Here is a 13,487-nt window from a genome sequence, read left to right on the forward strand (position 1 = left end):
ACATTACTCAAAGGGTCCCCAATGACCATAAATGAGTGACTGATGGATAAAACTAACATTATTCTCAGCCGGCTGGAAAAGAAAAATTGCAATACGTCGGTTACCCCAAGTGCATTAAATAAACAAACCACCGTCCCAGTAAATGATGAATTGCACCAAAAAATGGCTACTGAAAAAGCATTTTACATGAATATGAATGCTTAAAATATATTACTTGCGACATTATGATGGCTTAATACCAAAAATATAATTAGAAAAATCAGTAAATTCCCAGAAATACCAAAGATTTGTCAATGAGGTTTCCTCAGGTATCCTCGGAGCTCTACTTCCGAATTCGGCCAATAGTTGGCGTATTGCTTGTCTGGATTCTCGAATACTACCAAATCATGAATAAATAGCAATATATGGAACCAATATATAAAAAAAGAAACTACGATCTCAAGGATAGTAACAATAATTCATTCCAGCAACAACAATGTCCATGAAATACAAAATATAGTGTGATGCTGTAATATTGTTTCCTTTGATTCTGTAGGTACAGCATTACTACCACACAATTTATTTAAGCATTGTTAACTACTTATCCAATATCTTAATCTAACAATAAGTCGTAATTTCCGCAAATAAAAAGATTTAAAACGACGACAACAAACTGTGCACATGAGTCTTCACTTGTTTTTACCCTTCTTTCATTGGTGGAGACACGTTAGATGACTTCTAACTTAGGATATACATATTAGGATTTTCCCTGTTTGGGAAGGAGGGGGAACCGTACCGACTGGTTTGAACCGACGACCTTACAGATTTGCTGAAAGTGCCATCGTCGGTACGGAAACCGTTGTCGGTACGGAATGATGTCCAGTCGGTGGGCTTGAAAGGGAAACCGATCGCTGCGGTACCATCGAAATACAGAATACGGCCCCTGGACAGGCACCCGAAAAGAATTTAATTTGTTCGTAATTTAGTTTTTTTTTCTCTCTTCTGTGCTAAAATTTATTTCCGTTTATGGCACGCCTGTTTCTAGCGCTAAAACTAAAAAAATCTTTTTACTATACTCACACTTTGCCAAACACCTCTTGGATTCCGACCACACAAGCGATTTCGAACCGATAATCCTACATAAAGAAAACAACGGCCCAAGGCTTGACGCACTCGAGCAGTTGGAAATTTTAGTGGGCCAAACCTCACCCAACATAACATTAGTTAACGAGCAGTTGTATTCTCACCATTCACCACTTTTCAATGTTTTTTCTGAGAAACCATTACGGATGACACTCACCACTCCATAACACCCCTCCCGGTATTTCGTCATCATACACCAACCCTCGGCTACACCGTGCAGTGACCCATCAGCGACGTACTTCCCAAACCTACCTTCCCTTCCCTTACCCCCTCCACCAAATAATACACCGCAATTCAAGACAACACTTCTCTCACAAACTATCAGCAATACATTGTATGCTTCACAGATTATGATTGATTCCATTGTCGAATTACAACAGGATGAAGGAGCTAAACACAATCAAACTAATTGCATCCAATAATGGGTACTCCGAAGTTCCCCCCCTTTCTCCACCTCCACTCTACCACCCCTCTAACGCCTTCAAGGGTATAAATTCTGTGTACTGATACTTGTAATTGCCAGATGATGATACGCTGTATCGAAACCGGTCGCAATATATTTTATTTTGTGAAACAGCTAAGTGTTTTCTTAACCTTTGTGCATCACGAAGCAGGATTTTACGAAGTTTTCGATTATACGAAGTGATATTGCGGTCCCGGCGAAAAGCCTATGCTAAATACATGGCGCTATTCGCTTTTACGAAATTTCGATTATACGAAATTTTTTGAATTTACGAACATCGGCTCGGTCCCTAGGAGCAAATGGCATTGGTTTATACGAACCAGGGCGAAAAATTTGTCAACAAAACTAGTTACGCAGGCGTAGGTAGCTAAAAAATAAGCGCTTTCAACTGTGGTCCATCAAAAGTGCAAAATCGTAAAAGATAATGCAACTTTGGAGAGAAATGGGTCACCAAAAACCTCACTGTGGGAATTTAGGGGAAGTAGGAGTTCAGTAAAAATATCGCGGCTGACATTATGCCCCTATTTACTTGCCTGTTCGTGAACATATCATCGACAATAATTCTTAGTTTAACATGTCAGGAAGGTCACTCAGGGTATTTCTTACACTCCTACTTAAACCCTACGTAATTGAATCATACCTCGAATATGTCACAAGCCCATAAAAATACTCAAATTTCAATGTTCTTGCGGGTTAATAATCTATAATAATAACCTCGTGACAACACTTTTCTCATCAACAGTTGGAAATATGAGGAAGGAAGAGAATTAATGCACTCGATGATAGAGGAAATATATTTAATTTTAGACGCTAACGTTATATTTCGGAGGGGGGGAGGTCGGGGAAAATACTGCGGTTGTCAGCGACGAGAGATGGAGAGAAGTAGTAAGGATATCGCTGATGATATCATATTTTATACACGAGACTATATTGAGGGAGAAATGGCTCCTCTATTGCTAATTCGAATGGGGATTTGACGATTCTGTGCATAAAGTTTTCGCCCAAGCACATTGGTATCTATCCACAAGGGGGCGTCAGACTGTCTTTCGTCCTGAAAGCGCTGAATCGTACGGGATGGGCTTGTCTAAATTCACGAGGGCACGAAGGGCTTCAGTCTGTGCCTTGCGAGTGCGTAAGCAACAACCAGCACCTCTCTGGATCTACAATAGTAACGTTTTCTTTGCGAGTGTGTTTGACATTTGGGAATATGGAGCCTTCACACCTAAAACGAAAAAGAAGAGTATTACCTTTAGAAATAAAAATGAGAATTATTGAAGAGGTGGAGGCGAAGAGATTAACTAAAAGTGGGATAGTGGAAAAGTTTGGAATCCCACTGTCGACTTAGTCGACAATTCTAGCAAACAGCGGCAAACTACAAGAAAAAGTCGGGTCGGGTGTTTCGCTGAAAAGGAAATATCTGAGCTGCGCCAAGTTCGCGGAGGTTGAAGAGGAGCTATACACTTTCTTTTGTAAGTGCCGTGAGCAAAATCTTCCAATTAGTGGACCAATATTACAAGAAAAGGCCGAATAAATAGCCTTGCAAAAGAAAATTGACGATTTTAAATGTTCTAGTGGGTGGTTGACTAATTTTAAATCAAGATTCAATATTGTATCTCTGAAGATGAGTGGAGAAGAAGGTTCTGTTAATAGTGCGAAAAATCCACAGAGAAAAAATCATTCGCCTTGACCGGGATTCGAACCCGGATCCCTCGATTTCATAAGAATAATCCCTCATTCCATAACAATAAGCCTTTTCTATGAATTATACCGAGAATAACCACCGAAAACATTTAAATAATACCACTAAAGACATAAAATGGCAGAAAAAACAAAAGCGAACATTTTTTTCGTGACTTATGAAAAAGGTTTGAATTTACGAAACTCGATTTTACGAAGTGCCAATTTTCCGGTCCCACTGACTTCGTAAAATCAAGAGTTTACTGTAATTACAATATAGGGTTTAAGTAAGAGTGTAAGAAAAACCCTGTGCAACCTTCCTCACATGTTTAACTATGAATTACTGTCAACGTTTATGATGTCTTACGATGATTACTGTCGATGTTTACAAGTTTGCATGTAAATGGGGAGATTGTGTCATAACATGCCACAACATTTTTACCGAACTCCGACATCTCCTTGATTCCTGCCATAGGTTCTTTATTAGTTTTTCCCTCCAAAGTTGCAACATCATTTAGGATTTCACACTTTGATGCACCACAGTCAGAAGCACTGATTTTTTGCTGCTTTCACCGGAATAACTACTTTTGTTAACAAATTTTTTGCCGTAGTTCATATAAACGAATGCCATTTGCTCCTGGGGACTGAGCCAAATGTTCATAATTTTGTATTATTGAATAGTGCCATGTATTTACCATATGCTTTTCGCCGGGACTACAATTTTACTTCGAAAATTGTAGTTTAATTAATTAATTAATCGAAAATTTGGTAATATTCTGCTTCGTATAATCAAGAGTTTACTGTAGTACCAATTATAATTTTCATAATTGCTACCAGAAAGGGCATTCAAATTTATTGCCAGGCCTTTATACGATATGGCCCCTGAAGAGAGGAATTGATGCAGGCTGTAATTTCATGTCAGGCCATACAAAACTTACGGCCGGCTATACGTATGGCCCCATCAATCAGAATAGCCCAGCTGGAGTTATTCCCAAACCGTCATCTTATTTCTCTGACTTCCAGTCCAAATTTTTATTTCCTGACCAGTACAAACCCTGTCCATGACCATCCCTAGGGCACAGCACTGGCCAAAGATCATGTTATGGTGACCCAGCCATGAAACCAGCAACAAGGAGGCATTGCCAAAAGGGCATTACCATATGCAGACGAAATTGTCACCATTTATGTGATGACAAGCTGACTGATTTGAGGTGGAAAATCCTTGCTCTAGATTGAAGACGCCTCTAAATTGAAAGGGCATGGCTCAGCAGATTTGACACTCGGTCTCACATGCTCAACAACTGTGTCACCCTTGGGATTGCTCTAATAAAGCTGAGCTAATAGTGCTCGAGGGAGGAAAAAGGGACGAGAATGCCTGCATGCCACCAGCCCACAAGTCCAACTTTCACCACCTTCCCTAATGTTAATATCGTAAATATCACCCTTGATAGCAGAATTTAATTATCATGAATGGTTTCTAAATATTTTCTACAAATAAATAAACATATATTTGTTGCAGTTAAAAAAGCCGCTCAAGGAGATTTCACTTCAATGATCGAAAATATTGACAAGAGCATTAAAAATAAGTACTTTTCACACGAAAACATGGTGTTTCACACAATAATATGTAACAGAAAGAGAACTCATTTAGAATCAGGCTTTCTTCCAAAATGCCCTGCTTTCCTTCAAATGTCCTGCGTTTCAAATTTTTCATGTGGTCGCATATTTTTGACTACATTTTGGGGTAATGCAATTATGACGAAAAGAATTCATACGACAAAACAATAATCCTTGGATTGCAATAGATGACTTGAGGGAGTTAAAAAATTAGGGATGTGCATTTTTATAATTGAGGTCCAAATGTACAAAACACTTCTTAAAAAACGTAACACAACACACTATTAGATCGGCGAAGACCACTTAACAATTCCTTATTTATAAATTAACAACTTACACTTCCAAAGTACTTGTCCAGAAGCTCCACGTAACGGTGAATAATTTCCAAGGTCAGGAGTTCATTGTCTTCCTGTTCAATTGCACAGCAGAAATAAAGACTGGCATACCTGCGAGGATTAATTTCGAATAGTAAAAATAGAGCGCATTAAAAATTAAGAATGAATTTCGTAAACATAGGACACGAACCTTTTGTACACCACTTTCACATCACGCCACTCCAAAAAACTACACATCTTTGGTTTCCTAGCGAGAATCGTAGTGATTAGTTCTCTAGTTATTTTCTTCTTCAACTTGTCAGGATGAGCTACATACCATTTTTGCAGCCGCAATTTACCTTGGCGACTGAAGAGCAACATAAATTGCATCTGGAAATGGGAAGAAAAACATTGTGGTCTACACATAATATGTCAATTAATGATGATGTAGCGGAGTGTAAGGGTGTACATACCATATTGGATAATATAAATACGAAAACGAAACGGATGCACGAAATCGAAGTATGTATTTTACAACATTTCCACTTTAACTACACCACAATTTCCGTAGTGTTGCACTTAAATTCACATAAGACTGAAATGTGCAGCGTCTCATTGACAAGAGTTTCGCCCACTATAAGTTCTGATGGCACTAGCGTCGGCAGCTCAGCATTTGCCGCCAAATTCAAATCACTAAAACACGACCTCCCTTTCCATTCCATTATTTCAAGTCTATTTGCTTCAGGTCTAAAACTTTTGAAAGTGACTGTACATAGCACACTATTGTCTCGGATATTGCTCTAGCACAGGCAATTTTTTTGTCATTTAACTTTTTCATGACTTGTGAGGTACAGGGTAAAATAGCTTAGTGTGAAAGTGTAAGAAAGAAAGATCTGAAAGAATGATTATGAAAAATAGCGTGAAACTTCGCAAGCCCTTCTGCTAATGCTAGTTTCTTTCATTCGTCTCCATAAGACCTTTTTTACAAAAATTTTCCTGCATTTTAAAGGAGATGCAGCAGTATTAAAATATATTTTATGTTCCTGTATCTCCAAGTGCTTGTAAAAATCATTCCTCCCACCGTACAAAATAGAAAATTCACTATTACATTTTTCACATTTCTCAAAGAAATCGCATTGGGATTTTTTAATAAAATGATATTCACTTCTCCGTTGATTCGTATCCTCTTATTTTATGCATTGTGATTTTTAAAAATAAATTATACCATAAATTGTTAAATAAATGTTAACTGAAAACTCTGTGTAAGTAATAATAATAATAATAATAATGTTTATTTGTCCAGAGATCTAGAAGTACAAGGGGTGCACTGGATATAGGACACGTCAAGATAAAAATGTATATACAATAAATACATACAAATATACAATGATGCAGGATACATCAAAATTTGTTTAAGAATTCATCTACAGAATAATACATTCTTAATTTCAAATATTTAAGTAGGTTGGTCTTAAAAGTAGTGACACTTGATGGTGCCTTAAGTTCAGGTGGCAATTTATTGTAGAGTTGAAGGCCCATACAATTTGGACCAGCGCTGGTATTCTTGGTGCGCACATACGAAACATGCAGCTGGTCAATTTGCCTCGTGGAATGATGGTGGACATCACGGTTCTTAATGTAATGAAATAGATTTCTTTTTGTGTAAGCAAGTAAATGAAAAATATACACACATGGTAGTGGTAATATGTCCAGTTTCTTGAACAAGGGACGACAAGGTGAATCATAGGGGGCATTGCACATCAGCCTTATAATTCGCTTCTGAATTTTAAAGATTTCAGTAGAATGGGGAGAGGAACCCCAAAACAGGATACTGAAAATAATGTGCGAGTAAAATTCACTATAGTAAATGGACAATAAGACATCATTATTTACCGTGTTCCTGATGCTTCTTATGAGAAAGCATGTTGAACTGAGCTTGCTGCGCAATTTGCTGATGTGCTCTACCCATGTCATATTTTTGTGCAGGATAACTCCGAGGAACTTTGAACTGGAAATTTGTGGGAGTTGTTTCCCCTCTACAACAATTGGTATTGCTTCGGATTCTTTATTTTTGTTACAAAAATGAATAAGGCCAGACTTTTCAAGGTTCAATTTAAGAAAATTATTTTGACACCATTCATATAGGAGTTTAGTGGCAGTGACTGCTGTAAGGGACAAGCTATTCAATGATGGGGCAGATACAATAACATTAGTATCGTCAGCATAGAGTATAGGTTTGACACCTGTGACAGATTTAAGAGTACCTGGTAGATCATTTATATACGGCAAAAACAGAACAGGACCCAAGACAGAGCCCTGTGGCACACCTAGTAGGACTTCTTTACCAGGAGAGATAAACTGAGTGCCATTTTTGTATAATACAACATGTTGGTGACGTCCACTCAGATACGATTCAATCCACTTATAAGGAGTACCTCGTATACCATAAAAACCCAGTTTTAGTAGGAGTAGTTGGTGATTGACAAGATCAAAGGCTTTAGAAAAGTCAAAGAAAAGACCCAGAGTCTCCATTCTTTTGTCCAGATTTGAAAGTATGTGGGTCACCACTTCATAGGTGGCTGTGGATGTGGATTTAGATTTTCTGAACCCATTCTGAGAAGGGGACAAGAGACTAAATGACTCAAGGTATGATACCAGACGGTTGTAAAAGACCTTCTCAAAAATTTTACTGAGCTGGTTTAACAAGGAAATCGGACGGTATGAATTCATATCCTGTTTGCTTCCTTTGCCTTTGTAGAGAGGAACAACTTTGGCAGTCTTCAGAGAGTCAGGGAAAACTCCCAGCCTTAAAGATTCATTAACGAGGAATAGGACTTGATCCTTAATGACAAGGATAGATCTTTTTACAACTCTCCCGGGGATACCATCTAATCCATGACTATTTTTATTAGGCAATTTGTTAACAATATTGGTCAGTTCAGATTCAGTACAAGGAAGCAGGTACAACGAGTTGCTTGGCGATTGGGTTACAGAGTAGTTAGGGGAATTGCATGGGATTGTGGGATCCGACTGAGACAGGAAAAAATCATTGAGATTGGATGACATGGTAGTATAATCAGAGATCAGTTCCCCTTTAGAGTCTTGTAATTGAAGGATGCAATGTTGATTGTGGTGAGCTTTGGATTCTTTGATGATTTTCCAAATTTCTTTTGATTTATTGTCAGCATTTACTATTCTTTGATTGTTGAAGGATTTTTTTGCTGTTTGAAGAATTTTACGGTATCTTTTCTTAAGCGCCAAGTACTCTAATCGATCTGACACTTCAGTTTTATGTTTGTGGTGAATGGCAGCCTCCTTCATCTCACTTGACAGACGTCTAATTTCATCAGTAATCCATGACTTTTTACGCTTGGAAAGTAAAGGATTTTTCACCTTCTTCAGGACTAAAGGAAAACAAATGTCGAAGTAATGTTGAAAAGTAGAATAGAAATACTGAAAACTATCATCAAAGGACATCAAACTACATATACATTTCAGACCAATCATGTGAATATAATGTTTCTTGGAAAGTTGCTATATTCTGCTCGGTAATATATCTTTTGTAGAAGCTGCTGGAGTAGGGGGAAGATGAATGAGAGATAGAACAATTGGGAGGCTTGGGGATAAGAGTGTCAAAATCAACATGCACACAGAGGCCAAAGTGGTCAGACAGGCCACAAGTACGTCCATACACAATTGCATGAACGTTTTTTACCACTTAGTTTATGAATGAAATAAAATTGATTGTTATACAGCAACTTTAATTTTAAAATTACTTTAATTCAATCCTCTATTTTTTTCTAAATTATAAATTTTATAAGTAGTTATGATTTTTTCCTATAATTTTCCATGGCATACGAAAGTCATAGGTGTCACTAGCAAGGCCGGAGCTAGACCTTTTTCCAACGCTATAAAATATAAATAACACGAGTGCTGTCTGCAAAATAAAAAATTAAGCATTTATGGAATAAATAAATTACTTACCTAAATCATCTGAATTGCTGATTTGTTGACATCACTCGTTTAAATAGCACTAGCACACAGTACAATGGGTATCGCATGAGAGACAGTTAAAAAACACAATATGCAAAGAGGGCGCGTAAAAAAAATGGTTCGGTGGGGGGAAAATTATGCTCATTGGCGACTGAAAGCGGCCTGTTCAGGAACTTTTTTTCCCTCGTGATGCTCTCATACAACCGGGAATTTTAAAAGCTATACATCCCTGAGAGCACACAAAAAATTGTAGACGTATACATTTGGGATATTTCAAGTCTACTGGTAACTTAACCGATGTAAGGCTGTAGTCTACAGGTAACTTAAATGATGGAAGTTACCTGTAGACCATAAATATACGCGATGTATTCTAACAATGCCTTCTAAGCTAGCGAGCCGTATGCCGGAGATGGTATGCCGTATTGCCGGGTCTACACTAGTAACTTAAGTGACTACTTAAGTTGGCTCTGTACTTAAGTTGGTAGTGTAGGTGTCACCAGCTTCATTTAAGTACACCTCCATTAGTAGAAAGTATTGAGCAGGCAATGGAAGAAGATGAGGAAAAAGTTCTTTTTATGTTTTGTTCTATTTAACAAATGATAGTGAATGTACTACACAAAACCAGTTTTATTGATTTATTTACGGATTGACCAATTAACGATATTCTTACATTAAAATTCACAGATGATGGAAAGTAACTAACAGACATATAATATAAACCAATTAAAACCGTTATATACTGGATTGCACGATCAACTTTGCCACAAAGAACTGTTAAATTTAAATAAAGATATGGAGAAACTGACACTTGTATGTAGTTTATTAACCTAAGCCTATTCTGGTTTAATACATAATTAGAACAATATGTACTGTCCTTAATGCCTGAATATTGTAACATTTTTTACTTATTCTCGTGAAGAATCCTAGTCTCGATTCAAGGTTTCAGAGACAGTTCAGTCTACTTTAAGATTTACCTCATCATTGGAAGTTGAAGGCATAATTTGTTCTAAGTTAATTAACAATAAGTGGGTGAGGATTTCAAGAACAATGATGTGGTTCATTAAATTTACCAATGAAAGAACAATCTACATAGGAATTAATAATTTTGTAGAGGAATAGGAAATCGTTAGAAGGTCGTCTGTCGTGTAACGGTTTTTAAATTTACAAGAGATATAAGATATGAAGTGCTGTAATCAGACAGTGAGATTCCCAACTTTGTAATAATTAGATCTGAGGTATTTCTATGGGACACGTTCAAGCCGGATTGAGTCTCTATTATAATAATTTGTGACCAGTTAACAGCAGAGTATATTCTAATTTGGAATGTACCAGAGCAATGTATCTACTGTCCTCAATACATTCAGCGCAGAGCACGTCAATTGACGTGGTCCCGTCCAAGCCGAGTTGCGGAGTACGTCAAGTGACGTCCTCTGCCGGTCGGGCCACGAGCCCACCCTCTTCTCTCCCTCCGTACGTACGTCACTAATATCCACTTCCGAGTCTTCCGATGATCGTGTGCATGGCCTTCATCAGCAAGCTTCTCTCTTTCGACCCATGAACGCTGTTTGTAAACAGCAGTATTTGAACGGAAGTTATGGCGCGGAAATCTCCCTCTATTTTTCTTTCTTACTTTGAAGGCCGTATTTGAGGACTTCAATGAAAATCGGGCCCGCATTGAATATGTTAATGCATGAATGTAGTTAAATTTTGGACATATTCTCTTAATGAATCCTACATTCATAAAAGTTTTACAGACACTGGTCTAGTGTAAGTGTTAGCACATGAAAATGTTTATATCCTTTTCCTACTTAATTTCCTGAATTTCGATTTCCTCGCGCAGTCTCGTCGATAGTTATCCACAGACAAAAATCAACATTGAGGGCAGCACTGAGTAACAATGGTAACGAGACATGTAAACGCGCAAGTAGTTCCGACTGAGGTCGGTACATGAGTAGTGTAAAGGGGGTTTCAGGCTCCGGCCCCATGGGGAAATTGGACATGTGCCACTTTGGCATGGAGCAGAGAGTATTCGTATAAAGTCCAACAGGCTGCATCCAGTAGTAAAAATAAACTGCAGAAATAAAGATGGACAGAAGTAACAGCATTGGAATTTATTATCACAGAAGGACATTTTGTAGGTATCACTGGAATTGACAAATTAAAATAATTCACAGATTCAAATGGTAGATTATGAATTTGTAACTATTATACAGTCAAGTATTATCAGAAATATAATATAATAATTTGTGGAACCTAAATGTATACTTTCGCACCATTACATAACAACCAAACTTTACACTGAACAGAGGAAATAACATGAGAAAAAAAATGTTATAACAAGGAAAAAAAGTGTAGTTAAACATGAAAACATTACAAGACTAGTTAAAAATAAATTGAGTACATAAAATGATCACTGTTGAAGCCAAAACAAAACCAATGATCCACACGACTTCCATTAACAGAAATCTTTAGCAGATTGTGAACATTGGGCAGACTAAGGTTTTCATGCTCGCATCAACAAAAATTACATGGTTATTCAATTAATACAACAATACATGCATCAGAACATACAGGATAATTATGCCCCTTATTTTTGACAAATTTATGTATGTACTTAGATTTTTTGCACGCTATGCATAATTCACTATGCTACATGCATTACTTTTAAAATACTTTTGAGCACCCAAAACTTAACCCACAAATATTCTACCACTTTAAAGACATTTTATCAAAACAAGAAATGAAACTTTAAATTAACTTGAAATTGGAGAAAAAACTAGATATGACATTGATCAACACACGACAACCAATTGCAGACAAAAAAATGTCTTGAAAATTCTGGTGAACACTTTGCCATGAGCCAAGTACCGTCTGGGGTGACTAGTTAACTAAAAGAAATCACTGGGCAAGTTTTCTTTGCAACATGTCAGCAGCCAAAAACTAAATAATATTTATTTTTGCTGAGAGAAATAACAAAGAAAAACTTTCCTAAGTAATTATGTGAGGGTGTGCTATGGAATAACTAGACAAAACTTATATCCACACAATGAAAGTTCTTACATAATATATATTTGTACTAATCTGACAAATTGCACCAAACACAGCACCTCAAATTTGACATTCTAGGAAATGAATTAGATTAAATGGAATAAGGACACTATTTAATTTTATAATACCCTTACCCTGTCCCACCAATTTATTTAGAATTTGAGCGCCATCTACAAGTGACATCTCTACTTCACCTAACAGCCATCAACAATCAAGTGGATCACATCTCAAGCTGAAAAATGAGATCGCTTTTGAATTCATACGTTGGAGAGGTGTTTGCAGTTTTTCTCCCTTTGCAACCTTTCTTCTTGGAGCCTTGACACTTGAGCCTCACACAGCCTGCAGCATTTGGCACTTCACTGGACTGAGCGTGATGAGTTGGTGCATTCCCCTTCTCCGATTCCCCCTCCTCAACGGAATTTTCACTTTCACTGGCTCTCCTCTCGGCAGCACGCTTCTTGTTCTTTAACTTCCTCTGATTCTTCTTCCTTTGCCCAAGAATACTTGCATTTGACCTGAAAATTTTTTGAATATCTTTCACTCAAATCCATACCAATAAAAAGCCACACCACAATCTCAAATTAAACTTGATGACCTTTTCCAGCAGTGAAAAAAAGTGTCTCCAATGGTGGTAAAATTTGGCACCACTTCTCAGTACCAGTGACAAAACACTTACTGTGTAGGTTAGCGGGTATGGGGATTGAACAATGTGGACTGACTATGGCTTCTCCATCAGAATGCACTCCTTTGGTGGATTATGGGAAGCGGACTTCCCATAATCCACACAACGACTTTTTGCCGGCCGCCGTTCACGGCACGTTCCTTAAATTCAGGGCCCTTTCAGATGAGAAGACTCTCTGCATTTCACAGCACTGTGCCGTGAACAGCAACCGGCAAAAAGTCGTCTTGTCTGAAAGCAGCCTTTTCAGCACATTATCGATTCCGAAGATCTAATTCTTCATGTGAGAAAGCACGCCACTCTAGATGTTTCTGAAAATTTGAGGATTGATAAATGTGAATCGAGAAGAGAGACGGTGATTAATATAACGGCAAATTCTGGCGGAGACATCAAAATAGTGCGGGATATTACGCGAATTCAACATACGTGAGACAAAATAAGGCAATTGGCCTTTGAATCGCAATGAGATGAAGGGAATGGACATCAGCAGCATTATACAATGAAGGCTTTAATCAATTATGAATCATTTCAGTGAATTTTTTGCAAATTCCCTTAAGATATGCAAAGGCAAAAT

General features: G+C 37.6%; 2 protein-coding genes across 6 annotated transcripts in view; both read right to left on the bottom strand.

Moving 5' to 3' along the window:
- Nucleotides 1-5,835, bottom strand: part of LOC124164257 (AP-1 complex subunit sigma-2) — a 55,739-nt gene extending 49,904 nt beyond the window's left edge. The window contains exons 1-3 of one of the 2 annotated variants that reach the window (XM_046541498.1): nt 5,667-5,834; nt 5,405-5,583; nt 5,217-5,325 (exon numbers count right to left, since the gene is read on the bottom strand). In XM_046541498.1, the coding sequence (XP_046397454.1) occupies nt 5,217-5,325; nt 5,405-5,583; nt 5,667-5,669 (291 nt within the window). In that variant the 5' untranslated portion in view covers nt 5,670-5,834. Of the gene's footprint in view, nt 1-5,216; nt 5,326-5,404; nt 5,584-5,666 lie in introns of both variants that reach the window. The other variant, XM_046541499.1, reaches the window with a different exon arrangement.
- A 5,447-nt stretch (nt 5,836-11,282) lies between these two features.
- Nucleotides 11,283-13,487, bottom strand: part of LOC124164342 (protein kintoun) — a 103,409-nt gene continuing 101,204 nt past the window's right edge. For 3 of the 4 annotated variants that reach the window (XM_046541622.1, XM_046541626.1, XM_046541625.1), the window contains exon 6: nt 11,283-12,749. In XM_046541622.1, the coding sequence (XP_046397578.1) occupies nt 12,455-12,749 (295 nt within the window). In that variant the 3' untranslated portion in view covers nt 11,283-12,454. The remainder of the gene's footprint in view (nt 12,750-13,487) is intronic. The other variant, XM_046541623.1, reaches the window with a different exon arrangement.

This window comes from Ischnura elegans, chromosome 8 (assembly GCF_921293095.1).
Source record: "Ischnura elegans chromosome 8, ioIscEleg1.1, whole genome shotgun sequence".
NCBI classification, from domain to species: domain Eukaryota; kingdom Metazoa; phylum Arthropoda; class Insecta; order Odonata; family Coenagrionidae; genus Ischnura; species Ischnura elegans.